Source organism: Puma concolor, chromosome D2 (assembly GCF_028749965.1).
Source record: "Puma concolor isolate L17-30 chromosome D2, mPumCon1.1.hap2, whole genome shotgun sequence".
NCBI lineage: Eukaryota > Metazoa > Chordata > Mammalia > Carnivora > Felidae > Puma > Puma concolor.
This window is the reverse complement of record NC_141677.1, coordinates 42,792,436-42,808,792: the sequence shown is the minus strand read 5'-3', so window position 1 is coordinate 42,808,792 and position 16,357 is coordinate 42,792,436. Positions and strand designations below refer to the sequence as shown.

The following is a 16,357-nucleotide window of genomic DNA, read 5'->3' as shown; positions in this document are numbered from 1 at the left end:
TTTTTTTTTTAGAAACTGTAATTCTTTTTCATTTCAACTTTAAAACATTGATGGCATCATATAGTACTAGAATAATATTATACATAATTATTTTACTCGGCTGGCTGGAACACCACCTCAACATGTATTATAATCAGCAGGAGAAATGTTGTTTTGGAGAAAATATCCATCTTATAAAAGGCTGATAATTTTGGACTTATTTTTCTAATTAAAGAACTTCCATTAGATCCAGTGAACTAAAATGCTCTTTTAACAGGCAAATATCTGTAAATGCCTCAATTGATATAAGCCAGAACTGGTGGTTAATAAAAGCAATAAAAGCAATTATCCAATAGCCAAACATATTGCAATTCCAAGTTGAAAATATTTAAACCATTAAAAAAAAACTTAGCAAAACTTTGGTATTTCAGTATCTACTCTTGTAGAATAAGAAAAAAAAACACCATCCAATAATGTGGATTAGTATTGAGAGTGAAAAACTCTCAGTAAATGTGGTCAGCTTCAAGAAAAATCCTTTTTTAGGGGACTCATTGAGAGTCAAGGAAGAAGATAGTTTCCTTGTATAATGCGTGTTTCTGTCATGGAGGTTTTCAAAACATTGGCTAGATATGTGAAAACTAAGGGTCAACAATATTTATCTGTCATTGCTGGGAACAACTTTTTTTTTTAGGTTCTTTTTAAATGTATACTTGATATGCAATGTTATATCGATTTCAGGAATACAACATAGTGATTCGACAATTCTATACATTACTCAATGCTCACCACAATAAATCAATATTATTTTTTTATCTTATCCTTTTCTTAAATCTTTTCATATATGTTTTTAAAAAATGTTAAATACCATACTTCTCACTAAGAAAAGGATTCTTAAATCATTCCACAACATCCACAAAGACTTGGGCTGTAGATTCAGTTGCATGTAAACATAGCATTAGTCCCAAACTTGGGCACTTGGTATGGAACAAAGACTTTCCATTTTCAGATTCTTGTATGTAAAATGCAGCATGTGACTGGAAGATGCTGAAGAACTTATTTGGCCTCAGAATGTTACACAATTGATAAGAGAACTTTATTTTGGGCTTTCTCCCCCAAACAGCCCGATTTCTATGGTCAGCTTGCAAAAGAGTGCCACCCCATTGGTAACATCTTATAAACCCAAGGTTAAGATCTGCCAAGCTTCCTCTCCCTGAAAAGTTTTCCTTGTGTGAGAACCATGTTAGAAGACCTGGAGGGTGTCACATCAGCTACCTAGGGAAGAATTAGTCATTAAATTTGCAGACGGGTGATAAGGCAGGCTAGGAAAAGTCATGTTTTTAATAGTTTTTCAGAATGCAATTGTTTCATTCACTGGTCTGTGTCTGCAGCTTTGATGGGTGTTGTTAATAATTCCTTCAGGCTTCTTATAGGGACATTGCTGCCTGCTGTTATCTTTGGTTTACTTGCTGTGAGCTGTTTGAGCATCCACTCCATGGAGAACTATAGGGGAAGCAAGAACAATCATCTCTTCTGAATAAGATTGCCATTCCTTGGCATGTGTTGTCCAGCATAATATATAGTGTGAACGTGCCCATTCCCACCATGAGTAACTACCTGTACCTGTGGTGTTTGATAGATTGGCTTCCTCTGTCAGGAGAAGGGACCTCTGGGAATGACTGGGGGCCGGCAAAACTTGACTCCATCATTTTCTCCAATGCAGTCACTGGATGCCTTTCCGCCTTTGAATACTGTGGGAAACCACATGCACAGAGTTGAGCTGGAGGATAAGTTGTGAGAGGAGGGTCTATCACACCATAGCTAGATATGAAAAAGTTGCCGAACTTGCCAGTAACTTGTCCACTGGGCACCTGAGCAGGAGAATGATAGAGAAATCATTTGCACCCATTTCTCACACACTGAGTAGTCTATGCCCTCCCTCCAAACATTCTGTGCTTAGATAAAGGTCCATCCAGGAGGGTTCTTCACTTAGAATTTTAAATATGTCTTCTCATTTCAATCTACACCCATGGCACACTGTGCCTGACAGGCAAGAACACAAGTATTTTTTATTCAGTGTACATTTTATACGCACAAAAAATTAACTAGTACCTGGACTACTAGTAGTAGGGATTCAATAAATGCTGATTGAGTGAACCCCAGAAAATTCTCAGAATTATGGAAAATATTGATTCAGAGTTTCTGTCCACCAACCTCCACCATTCCCCTCCTTCAGCATTTACCAAGTAATTACTGTGTTTAACAAGAGAAATTTGTAAGCATTTCACTCTTTATTAAGCCTTGGTTTCACCTTTGTCATACAAGGCTCAGGAGACTTTCGGAAAACCTATAGAGGTGATACATTAAGAAAAACTTTGTCCCAAGGAAAGCATCACATGGCATCTCAACCAGGCAGCAAGTTGTCAAGTTTAATACTCTCTGGACACACAGCATTTGAACAAGCAACAAAGGCTAGTGAGTTTCTTTTCCAGAAACTCCACATAAAAACTATCCCAAGAAATGACATTTTTAGAGTGCTAACCAATCCAGGGAAAATTTCAAAGTCTGTATATTCATATCTAATGTATGAACAAGAATTTCAAAGAACAATTAACACAGATGTGCAATATACATATGAAAAGGTATACAACTGCACATATTTTGTAAAGGGATAAAATTCAGAATAGAGAAATTAAATTTCAAGAAGATCTAGTAAAGTTACAGATCCAAGAAAAGTAGACCTGGTACAAATATGTTGGGGTACAAATTTTCAATATGTTCCAAAATATTGAATGTACACACTCTTTGATCCAGAATATTACTCCTAGGACTTACCATTATTAGTAAAATTATAAAAGTTCAAAATGATATCATCACTACCGTATGTCAGTGGTACAATTTTTCCTTTTTTAAAGTTTATTTATTTTCTTTATTTTTTAAGTGTATTTATTTATTTTGAGAGAGAAGGGAGGGCTAGAGTAGGGGTATAGAGAGAGGAGAGAGACAATCCCAAGCAGGTTGTTAGCACAGAGCCTGGTTGTGGGGCTTGATTTCATGAACCATGAGACCATGACCTGAGCCGAAATCAAAGTTGGATGCTTAATGACTGAGCCGCCCAGGTGCCCCATTTTTCTTTCTTTCTTTTTTGTTTTTGTTTTTTTTTTTGTGTGTGTGCAATTTTTAATAACAAAACAGAAAACAACCATAAAAACAGTTAGGAACAATAGAAATACCCACAAATAAAAACTATACAACTATTGAAAAGAATAAAATCAAGGTATAAAAAAGTATGCCTAGGGGCACCTGGGTCGCTCAGTTGATTAAGTATCTGACTTCGGCTCAGGTCATGATCTTGTGGTTCATGAGTTCGAGCCCTGTGTTGGGCTCTATGCTGACAGCTCAGAGCCTGGAGCCTGCTTCAGATTCTGTGTCTCCTCCTCTCTCTGCCCCTCCCCAGTCATGCTTTGTCTCTCTCTTTTTTTCAAAAATAAACATTAAACAGTTCGCATAATATGAAGGCATTTGCATAAATAAGGAAAATGCAGCAGATACACACATGTTGTAAGTGTGTATCTATCTATCTATCTATATATATACATACACAAATGTGTATGTATATATATAGAAACACACACATATATTTAGCTTTATGTATATATGTGTGTGTGTGTGTGTATATATATATACACACACAAAAACATATATAGATTTTGTATGTGCATATATATTTGTGTGTGTGTTTGCATGTCTGTGTGTTTCCCATGCAACCACACAGGACACAGATGAAATAAAAAAAGGAAAATACACTATGAACTGGATGTTTTCCTTGGGGAAAGTGTGTCAGTGGATATGGGCTATTGAGACTAGGCAAAATGTCAAGGTGATGTATCTAAACTTAAGATGGCAATCTCTAAATGTTTGCTTTTTTAAGTACTTCCAAAACAAACCACATAGTGGCAGTAATAACCATGTCTTGACTCATAATCTACAAAATGGATTTAGAGAAGTTGGTCAGACTTTTTGCAAAATGGAGTAAGTTGACATAGAATAAAAAGAAGATATGGAAATAATTTGGAAAAGATGGTTATTGTCAATAATCCAAAATTTTAAAGATCCAAAAATGATGTAAATACCTTCATGTGTGCTTTTTTTTTGACTGATTAATGTCAATTATTACAAACCACCATGGGAAAAGTGAATTGAATGGACATGTTACTGGAATGTAACCAACATTGTGACCTTCCATTTGACTTTCAGGTTTAAAAAAATTTTTTTTTTCAATGTTTATTTATTTTTGGGACAGAGAGAGACAGAGCATGAACGGGGGAGGGGCAGAGAGAGAGGGAGACACAGAATCGGAAACAGGCTCCAGGCTCCGAGCCACCAGCCCAGAGCCCGACGCGGGGCTCGAACTCGCGGACCGCGAGATCGTGACCTGGCTGAAGTCGGACGCTTAACCGACTGCGCCACCCAGGCGCCCCTGACTTTCAGGTTTTATAAAAGACTGACTAGGGGTTTTTTTGATTGTTTGGTTTTTAATCCCAATTTCTTTAACATTTATTTATTTTTGAGAGACAGAAGCAGAGTATGACAGGGGAGGGGCAGAGAGAGAGGGAGACACAGAATTTGAAGAAGGCTGCAGGCTGTAAGCTGTCAGCCCAGAGCCGGACGCAGGGCCCGAATTCACAAACTGCGAGATCATGACCTGAGCCGAAGTCGGATGCTCAACCAACTGAGTCACCCACGCGCCCCTTTAATCCCAACTTTTAATAAATTCATTTAGAAGACAAACTTGCTTGGAAGGCTCAGCTACAGAAACAAGTGATATAATCTAGAGGTATCTGTGTCAAATGGAAGGAGGTAAGTCTGTGCTCCTCCAGAGGTCTGTGGGGGCAATATCAACCAAGTGTTTCTGGAGCATCTAGATTTTCTAGAGAAATCACTGAATCATTGAAAGTCAGCAAGCCATTCTTTTTTTTTTTTTTAAAGCAATGTATGCCAAACAGACTAATTATGTGTTGGGGCCATTAGTTCAGAGCCTCTGCCTTTTGGGTGTGTGTGTGAAATTCCAATTGGTTTTTATTTTATTTTCCAGTGTAGTTAAAATACAGTGTTATATTAGTTTCAGGTGTGCAATATGGTGATCCAACAGTTCCATGCATTACTCAGAGCTCATCAAGATAAGTGTGCTCCTAATCCCATCACCTGTTTCATCCATAAGGCACCAACCTCCTCTCGGTTTGTTCTAGAGAATCTGTTTTCTGGTTTATCTCCTTTATTTCCTTTGTTTATGTATTTTGTTTCATAAATTCCACATGTGAGAAAAATCACATTGTATACGTCATTCTCTGACTTATTTTGATTAGCATTATACTCTCTAGCTCTATCCATGTAATTGTGAATGGCAAGACTTCATTCTTTTTTATGGCTGAATAATATTCCTGTGTGTGTGTGTGTGTGTGTGTGTGTGTGTGTGTGTGTGTACATACCTCATATTTTCTTTATCCATTCTATGGACAGACACTTGGGCTGCTTCCATAATTTGCTTATTGTAAATAATGCTACAATAAATATATGAGGTGCATATAGCCTCTGCTTTGAATGAGATTTTTGATCATGAAAGCTAAAAGGCTCTTTTTCAAAACCCTGGATGAAAGTTTTGAATAGACTCAACCTCTTGGTTTGCTTATTTATAGTATCTATAATAGATAATATGTTCTAAATCTTTTCTTTCAAATGCTTGCATTGTTGTCATACAGTTGCTTTCAATTATACTATTTTGGTCAATTAACACAAATTTATTTTCAAAATTTATTATTTTGGATTTTTCCTCTCTCACACAGACTTTATGAGAATCTTTCATTAGTGGCTATGCTTAACATGAGATTCAGGTTTAAGTTGCTGTATTCCTATCCAGGGTTGGTTGAGACATATGGAACACTAAAAATATACAAATAATTTGGTAATCCTTCAAACTAATATTCTATACATATTGGTTCAAATGAATTTAGAGATATATTCCAGTTTACAGTTCTGACAAATAAAGAGCTTAAAAATTGTCATTCCTGTCCCTACAATAAGAAAAAAGCTGAACAAACTGAAAATCAATGACTGTTCTTATAGCCATTCAGTAATTGAAGTTGCATGACAAACCACCACTCTGAAATCTGGACAGACAAGACAATACAAGAACTATGGTCAAGATCAGCTTACCTAGAGCAGAACAAAGAACCAAAAAAGAGAAAAAAAATCATCTCATATCTGACATGGGTAGGGTGAAAGTAACCATTTTGAAATGGCTGTTTCTACATGAAAAAAGACATTATCAAAGCATTATATCACCTGAGGGAAGAGTTTCCCCCCTGAGTCCCTGCTCCTGTAACCTTCCTGTCTCACATAAGGGGGAAAAAGTGAAGAAACACTTCTCATGGTCATAGGCCAGTAAAAGAGTGAAATATAATCATAAGATTATAGATGAGTTCCCCTCCACCGCTCCTTAACACCACATCAGTAGGACTCCTCTATAATAACAGTAGATTACAGCTGACAAATTATAAGACACACACTCTATTTAAGAAGGAGTTCTTAGGAGAACCCAAAGACACAACTAAAAACAAAACAAACAAACTAATAAAAGACATTAGCTGATTTTAAAGCCCCTGGCATCTATAGCTAAAGCAAACATTAAATGAAACCCAGTTGCTATCCAGCTTAACATAGAACCTACACTAAACATGTATTTACCTGAGGTCTACTCAACGTATCATGTTTACCTTTTAACAAAAAAATCTAAAGGCATACTAGAATATACGTATATTTAAAAAATGAAGTCTGAAGAGACAGAGTAAGCACCAGAACTTGAATCAGGTACCATAAAAGTGTTGGCATGATCAGACATGGAATTTAAAATAAGCATGATAACTATGCTTAGGGCTGTGAAGGGAAAGGTAGACAGCATGCAAGAACAGATGAGTAATGTAAGTGGAGAGATGGAAACTCTATGAAATATTCAAAAGTAAATCTAGAAATCTAGAAATAAATAAAAAATGCTGTAACATAACTAATGAATGCACTTGATAGGCTCATCATTAGATTGGACACAATCGAGGAAAGAATCAGGGGAGCTTGACTATTAATCAATAGAAACTTCCTGAAATGAAACACAAAACAAATACTGAATATTAAAAAAAAGGAAGAAAGAAAGGAAACAACGAATGATAATACTGAAAACTATTGAGTAATTTTATATAGTATAACATAAGCATAATTGGAGTTCCTAAAAGAAAAGAAAAAAAAATGGAGCAGGAAAAAGATTTGAAGGAATAGTGAATGAGAACTTTCCAAAATTATTGACAGACATCAAACCATAGATACAAGAAGCTCACAGAATACCAAAAGACCATACAGAATAAATACCAAAAAAAATCTATATCATAGCATATCATATTCAAACTGTATTTTTAAAAGGAAAAAAGAAGTAAAGAAAGAAAAAAATAACACAAAGATAAAATGCTGAAAACAAAGTCAAAAATTAAAAAAATAAATAAAACCTTGTTTATAGAAGAAAAAGATAAACAAATACCGTGGAATTCTAACCAGAAATCATTCAAACAAGAAAAGACAATAGTAAAATACTAAAAGTGTTAAAAGAAAGAAATAGGGGGTCATGGTTGGCTCAATCAGTTGAATGTCTGACTCTTTGATTTTGACTCAGGTCATGATCCCTGGGTCATGGGAATGATCCCCAAGCTGGACTCCATATGGAGCCTGCTTGGGATTCTCTCTCTCCCCAACCCTCTCTACCTCTCCCCTGCTTGTGCTTTCTCTCTCTCTCTCTCAAATTAAAAACAAAACAAAACAAAACAAAAAACACCAAACTGAAAATATATCTCTGGTTTAATTATCTTTCAAAAAAAAAAGGAGAAATATAGATTTTCTAGACCAACCAACAAACAAAAAACCAGCAGACCTTAATTTCGTCACCAGCAGACCTTAATTTCATCACCAGCAGACCTTAATAGAAGCTCTTCAAGGGGAAACAAAATGATATAGATCAGAAACTCAAATCTACATAAAGAAGGAAAAATGCCTAGAAGTAATAAAAAAAGTACATTAAAATATTTTATTTTTCTTAATTAATAGATCAAATAGAAAAATGTTCAAAATAATAATATATTTTTGATATAGTATGTACATAAATTAAATGATTGACAGCAATTTTATAAAGAACAGGAGAAAGGAATTGAGGATACTCTGTTATAAAATACCTGGATGAACCATGAAATGGTAAGGTGCTATTTGAAAGTGGACTTAGATTAATTGTAAATCCATATTGTCAAATCTTGGGTAACCACTAACAAATTATAAAAAGAAGTATAATTGGGATGTTAGGAGAGGAAAACAAATGGAATCATACTAAATAACTAAAACCAGAGAAGGAAGAAACAGAAAGAACAAAAGAAACCAAGAACAGGTGCAAAGAATTTAAAAGTTATCAATATGGAAGATATTCATTGAACTATATCATTAATCACTTTAAATATGAATGGTCTAAATACATCAATTAAAAAACAGAGATTGGGGCGCCTGGGTGGCTCAGTTGGTTAAGCGTCAGACTTCAGCTCAGGTCATGATCTCACGGTCTGTGAGTTCGAGCCCCGTGTCAGGCTCTGTGCTGACAGCTCAGAGCCTGGACCCTGCTTCAGATTCTGTGTCTCCCTCTCTCTCTGACCCTCCCCCGTTCATGCTCTGTCTCTCTCTGTCTCAAAAATAAATAAACATTAAAAAACAAAACAAAACAAAAAAACAGAGATTAAAAGCCTGTATGAGAAAACAAAACCCAACTATCTGTGGTCTACAAGAAACCCACTTTAAATATATAGGTCAGATAAAAGTAACAGAGGAGATAAAAACATGTTATACTAATAGTGATCAAAAGAAAGCTAGAGTAGGTATAATAATTTCAGACAAAGAAGACTTCAGAACAAGGAAAAGTATTAGGGATAAAGAAATATTTAAAAAGTATCATTTACCTAATGATAAGGGGGCCAGTTCTCCAAAAAAAGATAAAACAGTTCTTAATATTTATACACCTAGCCACAGAGCATCAAAGTACATAAGGCAAAAACTGGTAGAAGCTCAAGGAGAAACCGACAAATCCTCTATTATACTTGGAGAGCTCAACGTACATCTATCAGTAACAGAGGTTTAGCAGGCATAAAATCATTAAGGATATAGTTGGGCCACATGGCATGTTCAATCAACTGCATCTAATTGATATTCATAAAATACTTCTAAAACAGCAGACTACACGTTTTTTGAGCTCACATTCATCCAGATAAATCGCATTCTTGGCCATCAAATACATCTTAAGAAATTAAAAAAAAATTGAAATCATAAAAAGTATATTCTCAGGCCATATTGAAATTAAGCTAGAAATCAATAGGGAAAAGACAGAAAATCCAAAAAACTATTTGGAGATTAAACCACATACTTGTAAATAACTTGTGGGAGGTAAAGGAAGCAGTGATTAGAGATAAATTTGCAACATTAAAGCCTTATATATATTTTTTTTAATTTTTTTTTTCAACGTTTATTTATTTTTGGGACAGAGAGAGACAGAGCATGAACAGGGGAGGGGCAGAGAGAGAGGGAGACACAGAATCGGAAACAGGCTCCAGGCTCTGAGCCATCAGCCCAGAGCCTGACACGGGGCTCGAACTCACGGACCGCGAGATCGTGACCTGGCTGAAGTCGGACGCTTAACCGACTGCGCCACCCAGGCGCCCCTAAAGCCTTATATTTGAAAAGAAGAAATATCTAAAATCAGTAATCTGAATTCCCACTGAAGGAAGCCAGAAGAAGAAGAGTAATTTAAAACTGAAACAAGCAGAAGAGAAGTAATAAAAGTTAGAGAAGAAATTAATAAATTGAAAACAGGAAAAGAATAGAGAAAATCCACAAAAACAAAGCTGATTCTTTGAAATGATCAGTAACATTGATAAACCTCTGGTCAGTCTAACACAAGAAAAAAGGAAAAAAAAAAAAAGGAAAGAGGGGTGCCTGGGTAGCTCAGTCATTTAAGCATCAGACTTTGGCTTTTGTTGTGACCTCACGGTTCATGGGTTTGAGCCCCGCATCAGGCTCTGCGCTGGTGGTGTGGAACCTGCTTGGGGTTCTCTCTATTCCTCTGCCCCTTCCTCACTTGCTTTCTCTCTCTATATATATAAATAAATAAGTATACTATAAAAAACAAAAAGAAAAGATTTTCAATAACAGAAGTGAAAGAGAGGCCGTCACTACTATTCCCACAGACAGAAAAAGGTTAATATAAAGGAACTCTATGAACAACTCTATGCCGTCAAACATGATATATTGTTGAAATGGACCAGTTCTTTGAAAGACACATGTCATCAAATTTCACACAAGGGGAAATAGGCAAATTTAATTGCCCTATATCTATTAAAGAAATATATCTCTTAACAAAATAAGTATTATTTAGGAGATCTGGAGATCCCAGGAAGGCATACCGACTACTAAGAGAAATGAACTGTATTACAAACATATGAAAGAACATTAATGGGAGGTGGGTATCAGGGATATGCTATCCCAAGTAACTTTGGAAATGAGTAGAGTCTGTAGACTAAAGGTAAAAAGCACTGCACATAAGCACTATCTGGTTGCTAGATATATCTTTGATCTGTCTGCTGAGAGGGCCTAGAAGAAAGGACATACTCAAAACCAAAACCTCCAAAAAACCTACACTGAATTGATTAAACATATCAAAAGGAGACAAAGACCAACTGAAAGAGACACCAAAGCCAAATCTGAAAGAAGATATAAAATAAGAAAAAAGTATTTATTGAATTATAACTCAAATTATAAAATAAATATCCATAAGTTCAGACTCTTAGATAAATAATGGAATAAATAAATGAGGAACAAGAGATAAACTCTTTGCAGTAGCATTCCACGTAATGTATGTAGATAATCTGCCTTCACAAACGGGGAGCACTACTCTTTAAGTGTGGGCTACACAGAGTTACTTCCTTCCAAAGAGAACTCTATAGAAAGGGGAGGGAGAGTAACATCACACTGGAGACTCCTAGCAATTATTACCTCAGAGGACAACGGAATCACCAACAGTGATTAAGTCAAACTGATAATGTGTGATTTTGATATGAGCAAATGATTTGGCACTTTATCTCTGTTGTCTTTCTCCCTGCACCCCATAACCCCAATCTAATCATGAGGAAAACATCAAACTAATGCCAGTAGAGGAGCATCCTACACAATACTTGACCAGTACTCGTAAAAACTGTCAAAGCCACTAAAACAAGGAAAATCTGACAGTCACAGCCAAGAGGAACCTAACAAGAAATGACAACTAAATGTAACATGGCATTCTGGATGAAATCTTGGAACAGAAGCAATTAGGTAAAAACTGAGGACATCTGAATAGACTATGGATATGAGTTAATAACAATGCGTGTCTATGGGTTTTAATTTTAACAAATGTACCATGCGGGTGTACAATGTTAATAGGAAAACCCGAGTACAGGGTATATGAGAACTTATTGTACTATTTCTGCAACTTTTCTGTAAATCTAAAACTTTCCCAAAAAGAAAATCTACTTTAAAAATAAAAAAATAAAAGAATTTTTAAAAAGCAAAAAACACACATGAGAACAAGAAGAAGGAGTGGGGAGGAGGAGGAAGGGGTGGAGGAGGAGGAAGAGAAGAATTATTATTTAGAGACTGAGCCTCCCTTTATTTTCAGCCACAGGCTCTGAAGGTGTATAATCCACTCAGCAAAACAGCTAGTTTGCACCAACCTCCTTAAAAGTAGCTTAACTGACCAGGATTATAGCCTTTGGACATTTTATGTTCTATGCTGAAAGCATTTATTATGGCCCCTTCCAAAATTTATACATTTCCACCCCTGGAAGGAGTTACGGGCTGCACAATTTTATCCATCAGATAATATTCTCCAAAAAGCTACCTGTCTGGTTCTTTCCATTAACATTTCTGTACAATGTTACAAAGATGGTAGTTGATTCCATGTTCTTTCCTGGCACTCATGCAGATCTTGACTTTTTGTGTGTATACATGTTTTGTTAAAATCTCATTCAGTATAATGTACAAAATGTCACTTTAATACCTCATAAGGAGATGCCTCAGTCCTTTCACTAGCCCTTTCAACATGAGCTGAAACAATTTCCTTTTAATCATGCACAGAGGCCCTGGTCAATACTGTTATCTCTTAGGGAAGCACTCAACCCGACTGGCTTTCCTGAAAGCCCACCTTGTGGCTGCTTCTGGGTGCTGAGGACATCCACTGTTGTTTGCACCATCACCTGCCTTGCTCCTAACACATTGTTGATGGTGCGCTGAAATCAATAGACCTGTCAAATGAAGCAGGTGCATGTTGGAAGTAGAGCAACGATGTTTCCAGGTCTGCCCAATGCACGCAGCAAGAGTCAGAAGGTTAAATAAAAGCGTGTCTGTGTTGGAAAGCAATGATGACACAGCTGATAATCACCTGGTCTGGAACCCCAGGCAATAAAGGCAGGAAGGAGGTTATTTTTAAATGGTTTTAAATGTCTGTCTCTCTGCATTGCTCCCAGGTCATCTATGTCTGTCTCAAAAAGTTCTTTACTAGAAGTCTGACTTAGGAGCCCAGAGCATGGTGAAAATCAGCAGTTATGGGATAATTCAAAGTGTGATTTCTTATGCAAGTAATTAAAAACAATTTGACTCCAGCTGTTATGCTGGGAATTTCTGCACCATATCCCAAGCAGGAAGAGCTATACAATTGCAGTCAAACTTCAACCCATTTCCATGGAAACACTCTTTCCACACACTGGGCACAGCAAATACTCCTCCTCACCCCTACCACCTACAACCCACCATCCCACCTCAACCAAGTGCCCCATTCAGCTAGGTGAATTGAGCATGTGTCATTATTATTCTGTTTTCTGAGAGAGCTCTTTGCTATTACTATATTGTCAGATCAGCTCTCAGACCTGCCTTCCATAAGCTCTGATGGGACTGTTCACTATTGACTGGAAGCCTTGGCACATTTGTTTGTGGGATTCTATCACTTATCATAATCAGTAAGGACATTGTCATTTAGAGTTATCATTGTATACCTTGTCCTTAATATAGTGCCTAGTCCTTACTAAATATTTAATGTATATTTGAATAGGTGAATGTATGAATCTATAATGAATCAACAAGTTAAAATTTTATATTTAAAACAAGACATCAGGTTTTAGACTAGAACTATTCAAAGTTAACTTTGATTCATGCTATAAAGAATTACCTCTTCTGACCAACCCCCTTCAAACTATCTGATGAACTTCAACTCACTCCCAAGACTCTGTTCCTATGTCACATATTTTGGGCAGGATTTATTATTCCCCCAGACAATTCCGGATGTCCTTTTCCATTCTCTAATAGCACATTCACTTAATGTGTCTACATCATAGAAAAACTGCTGTGTATGCTTATGCTCTTGTTTCTACCACTATCCTGTGAGCTCCTTGAGGCCAAGATCCATCTCTTCTGTTTGTATTTTTCAAGCTCTTCATTCAGTGCACAGCATAGAGAAGTGTTCAATAAGTATTACAGAATAAATGGATGCCTCTCTCTACCAGTTATCAAGGCTGTGTTAGGCATTAAATTCTTATTATTCTCCTTATGGATGCAAATATTATCTTCCAATTCTTCCTCACTGAATGTTCCTCCCATATAAACTATCTTTCCTAAGATGGTTATTGAAAAAAAGGTGGGAAGGGGTATATAATTTTAGTCCCTAACTTTTCACTTACATATATTTTCTCTTGATTTTAGGAGAGAGGACTGGATCATCTCTCTTTTAATGACTTCTCTTTCTGATCCCTGAATCAGGCTGAGAAGTGTCACTCCCTTGGCCAGTCTAGAGATTATAATGCTAGCCCCAGCTCGCTTGCGCGCTCTCTCTCTCTCTCCCTCTCTCTTCTCCAGGACACAGTTAAATGAGGTCAGTTCATCTCTCTGAGTCACAAATAGTTCATTTTGTAAATGATGGTAAGGCGCTAGGTGCTTGTGAGGCATTGCCAGGTCTAGTTCTGCAGCCTCTGAGTGGAGTGTTTCCAGAGTATGATGCTGCTTCACTGGACTAGGTGTTTCACATCTTGTTAAATGACTGTAAAGTGAAACCCTTCCCCATGAATGTTTAATGAACTTAAGGGAATGCCAGACGCAGACTATTCATTTGTTAAACACTGCAATTTGCAAAGAATTTCAAGTAGTTAACTTGGGATTCAAGATAAAATAAAGACAGATTTGCCTGATATGGTGTCCTACTCTGAAATTTTCCCTCCAAGGATTATAGTGTACCTGGATAACCCATCCACCCTCTGTGTAGTAGAAATAACCATAGAATTCCTATGCTAGGTGTTCAGAATTTCCTAAGGGACACATCATGCAGCTTGGACCTTGGACTCTGGATTTCCTCACTGCCCTTGACATTTGGGAAGGATAATTTTCTGGGCATTGTGGGATATTTATCAGCACTTTTGCCCTCTGCTCAGAGATGCTTCTCACGTTTTAACACCCAAAGTCTTTCTGGTCTTTGCCAAAAGTTCTCTGGGGCAACACTGCCCCCTGTTAAAGCACTGAGTTATAAAGATGTGAGATGGGCTTTCTGCTACTCAGTGGATGTCTGATAGAGACGAACTTTCTTAAGCTTTGAGTCCCATTTTCCTCTTCTGCACATAGTGGGTGTAAATTAAGTAGTCGTTGTTGGGACTAAGTGAGTCAATGTCTCTCTATTATTTAGTATTCTGTGTATGTACTCAATACATGTTATTTGCTATTATGATTGTCACTATTTCATTTATCATTGTTTGGTTTTAACATCGACATTGGTATTGCCTCCTAGATCTTGCCAGAAGAAAAAAATATGGACCTACAAAGAAAAACTGCTTTATTAAGTTTTCCTCAATACATTTGCTTGTTACTTTTCATGCAGAAATTTTGAGCCACACATCAGATTACTGCTTGCTCTAAGACTAGAGTTACCTGGCCTCCAGCTGTATAGATGTCCTTGTATACTTCTCCTTGTATATCTTGAGCATAACATTGAAGGAAAGCAAATCTTAAAAGTTTCTGTTCCTTTTCAATGTACTATTGATATATACTCTCCATTACTGTTTTCTCCCATAACGTATGACAAGAAAAACTACAAATTGCTATTTGATTCTTACAACAAAATTATGAGCAAGAGTATCAGCATGGACATAATTCATCAAACTGGAAATTTGACTAGAAATATATGGACTGAGATTGTACTACACTCTCAAATAGTTAAATGTAAATTAGAAAAAAAAAAACCAGAAAATATTTTCTCCTATTAAGTTAGCAAAAGAAATGTTGACCAAAGTATAACAAAGCTGCTAGTGACCCATGTTACTTTCTAGCACTGAAACTGATATGTGCCTTTGGGAAAGCAACTTACTCATTCTAGTCTAGTCTGGTTAAAGGGACCTTCTCAGGCAGTCCCTTGGGCCCAAGCTGGCAAAGTGTAGAATGCTATGGCTAGCATTCCTGTGTCTCTTCAATGCACCTCACTCTCCTTTTTCAGAGTCCTTAAATGCCTCCTTCTCCTATCTATTCTCTGCCTGCACTCCCAGCCCAATCTAAAACTCATGATCCCTTGAAATGTATTGTCCTAGCTGACCACACTGCAACTCAGGGAAAAAATGTCCTATATATATTCTCTGTATCCAAAACAGGATGAATATAAAAAGACACTTTCCCACATCTTATCTTAGGCCCTGTGAGAATGATCCACTTGAGCCCACGGTCTGCTTCCCTGTGCCAACATACAAAATTGTGGATATGGGTGGGCTGGAGAAGGGAGAAGAGGGAGAAAAAAAGAAATTAAAAGCCAATGCGCCCAAAGATCTTTTAAGTTTTGGAACCTCTACATTTTGTAATTTCTTGTTATTCTAATCCTAATAGTTGCAATCAAACGAAGGGTGGTGGAGCATATGAGTGAGGAGTTTATCTTAATATTCCTTTAATAGTAAACCACAGGAAAGAACACGAATGTCTACAAGGAGGGAAGGACGAGGACATTGTGACGTGGCCACTTTGTGGACAATTATGCTATCTCCCAAATGAGTTTGTGGAGAGCATAAAGCAGACAGAAAATGCTATTGATCATCTGTTTGGTGAAAACAGAGGATACAAAATTGTGTGTGTGCTCTCGCTGCAACCCTGTAAAATCCATCAGGACTGACTGAGACTATTCCCAACCAAACTCTAGACAGGCTCCTCTGAGCCCTCTTTTCTACTAGGCCTTAACTTTGGCCTATCAAAACTGCAGATTCCC

At 36.9% G+C, this 16,357-nt stretch overlaps 2 protein-coding genes across 12 annotated transcripts in view; one reads left to right on the top strand and one right to left on the bottom strand.

Moving 5' to 3' along the window:
- NRG3 (neuregulin 3) overlaps positions 1-16,357 on the bottom strand; it is a 1,064,827-nt gene that overhangs the window by 12,186 nt on the left and 1,036,284 nt on the right. For 6 of the 10 annotated variants that reach the window (XM_086680149.1, XM_086680152.1, XM_086680150.1 and 3 more), the window contains exon 7: positions 1,600-1,727. In XM_086680149.1, the coding sequence (XP_086536275.1) occupies positions 1,600-1,727 (128 nt within the window). Of the gene's footprint in view, positions 1-1,593; positions 1,728-16,357 lie in introns of all 10 variants that reach the window. The other 4 variants (XM_086680146.1, XM_086680151.1, XM_086680147.1 and 1 more) reach the window with 1 other exon arrangement.
- Positions 1-16,357, top strand: part of LOC147576023 (uncharacterized) — a 778,516-nt gene that overhangs the window by 759,126 nt on the left and 3,033 nt on the right. The gene's annotated exons all lie outside the window — the stretch shown is intronic.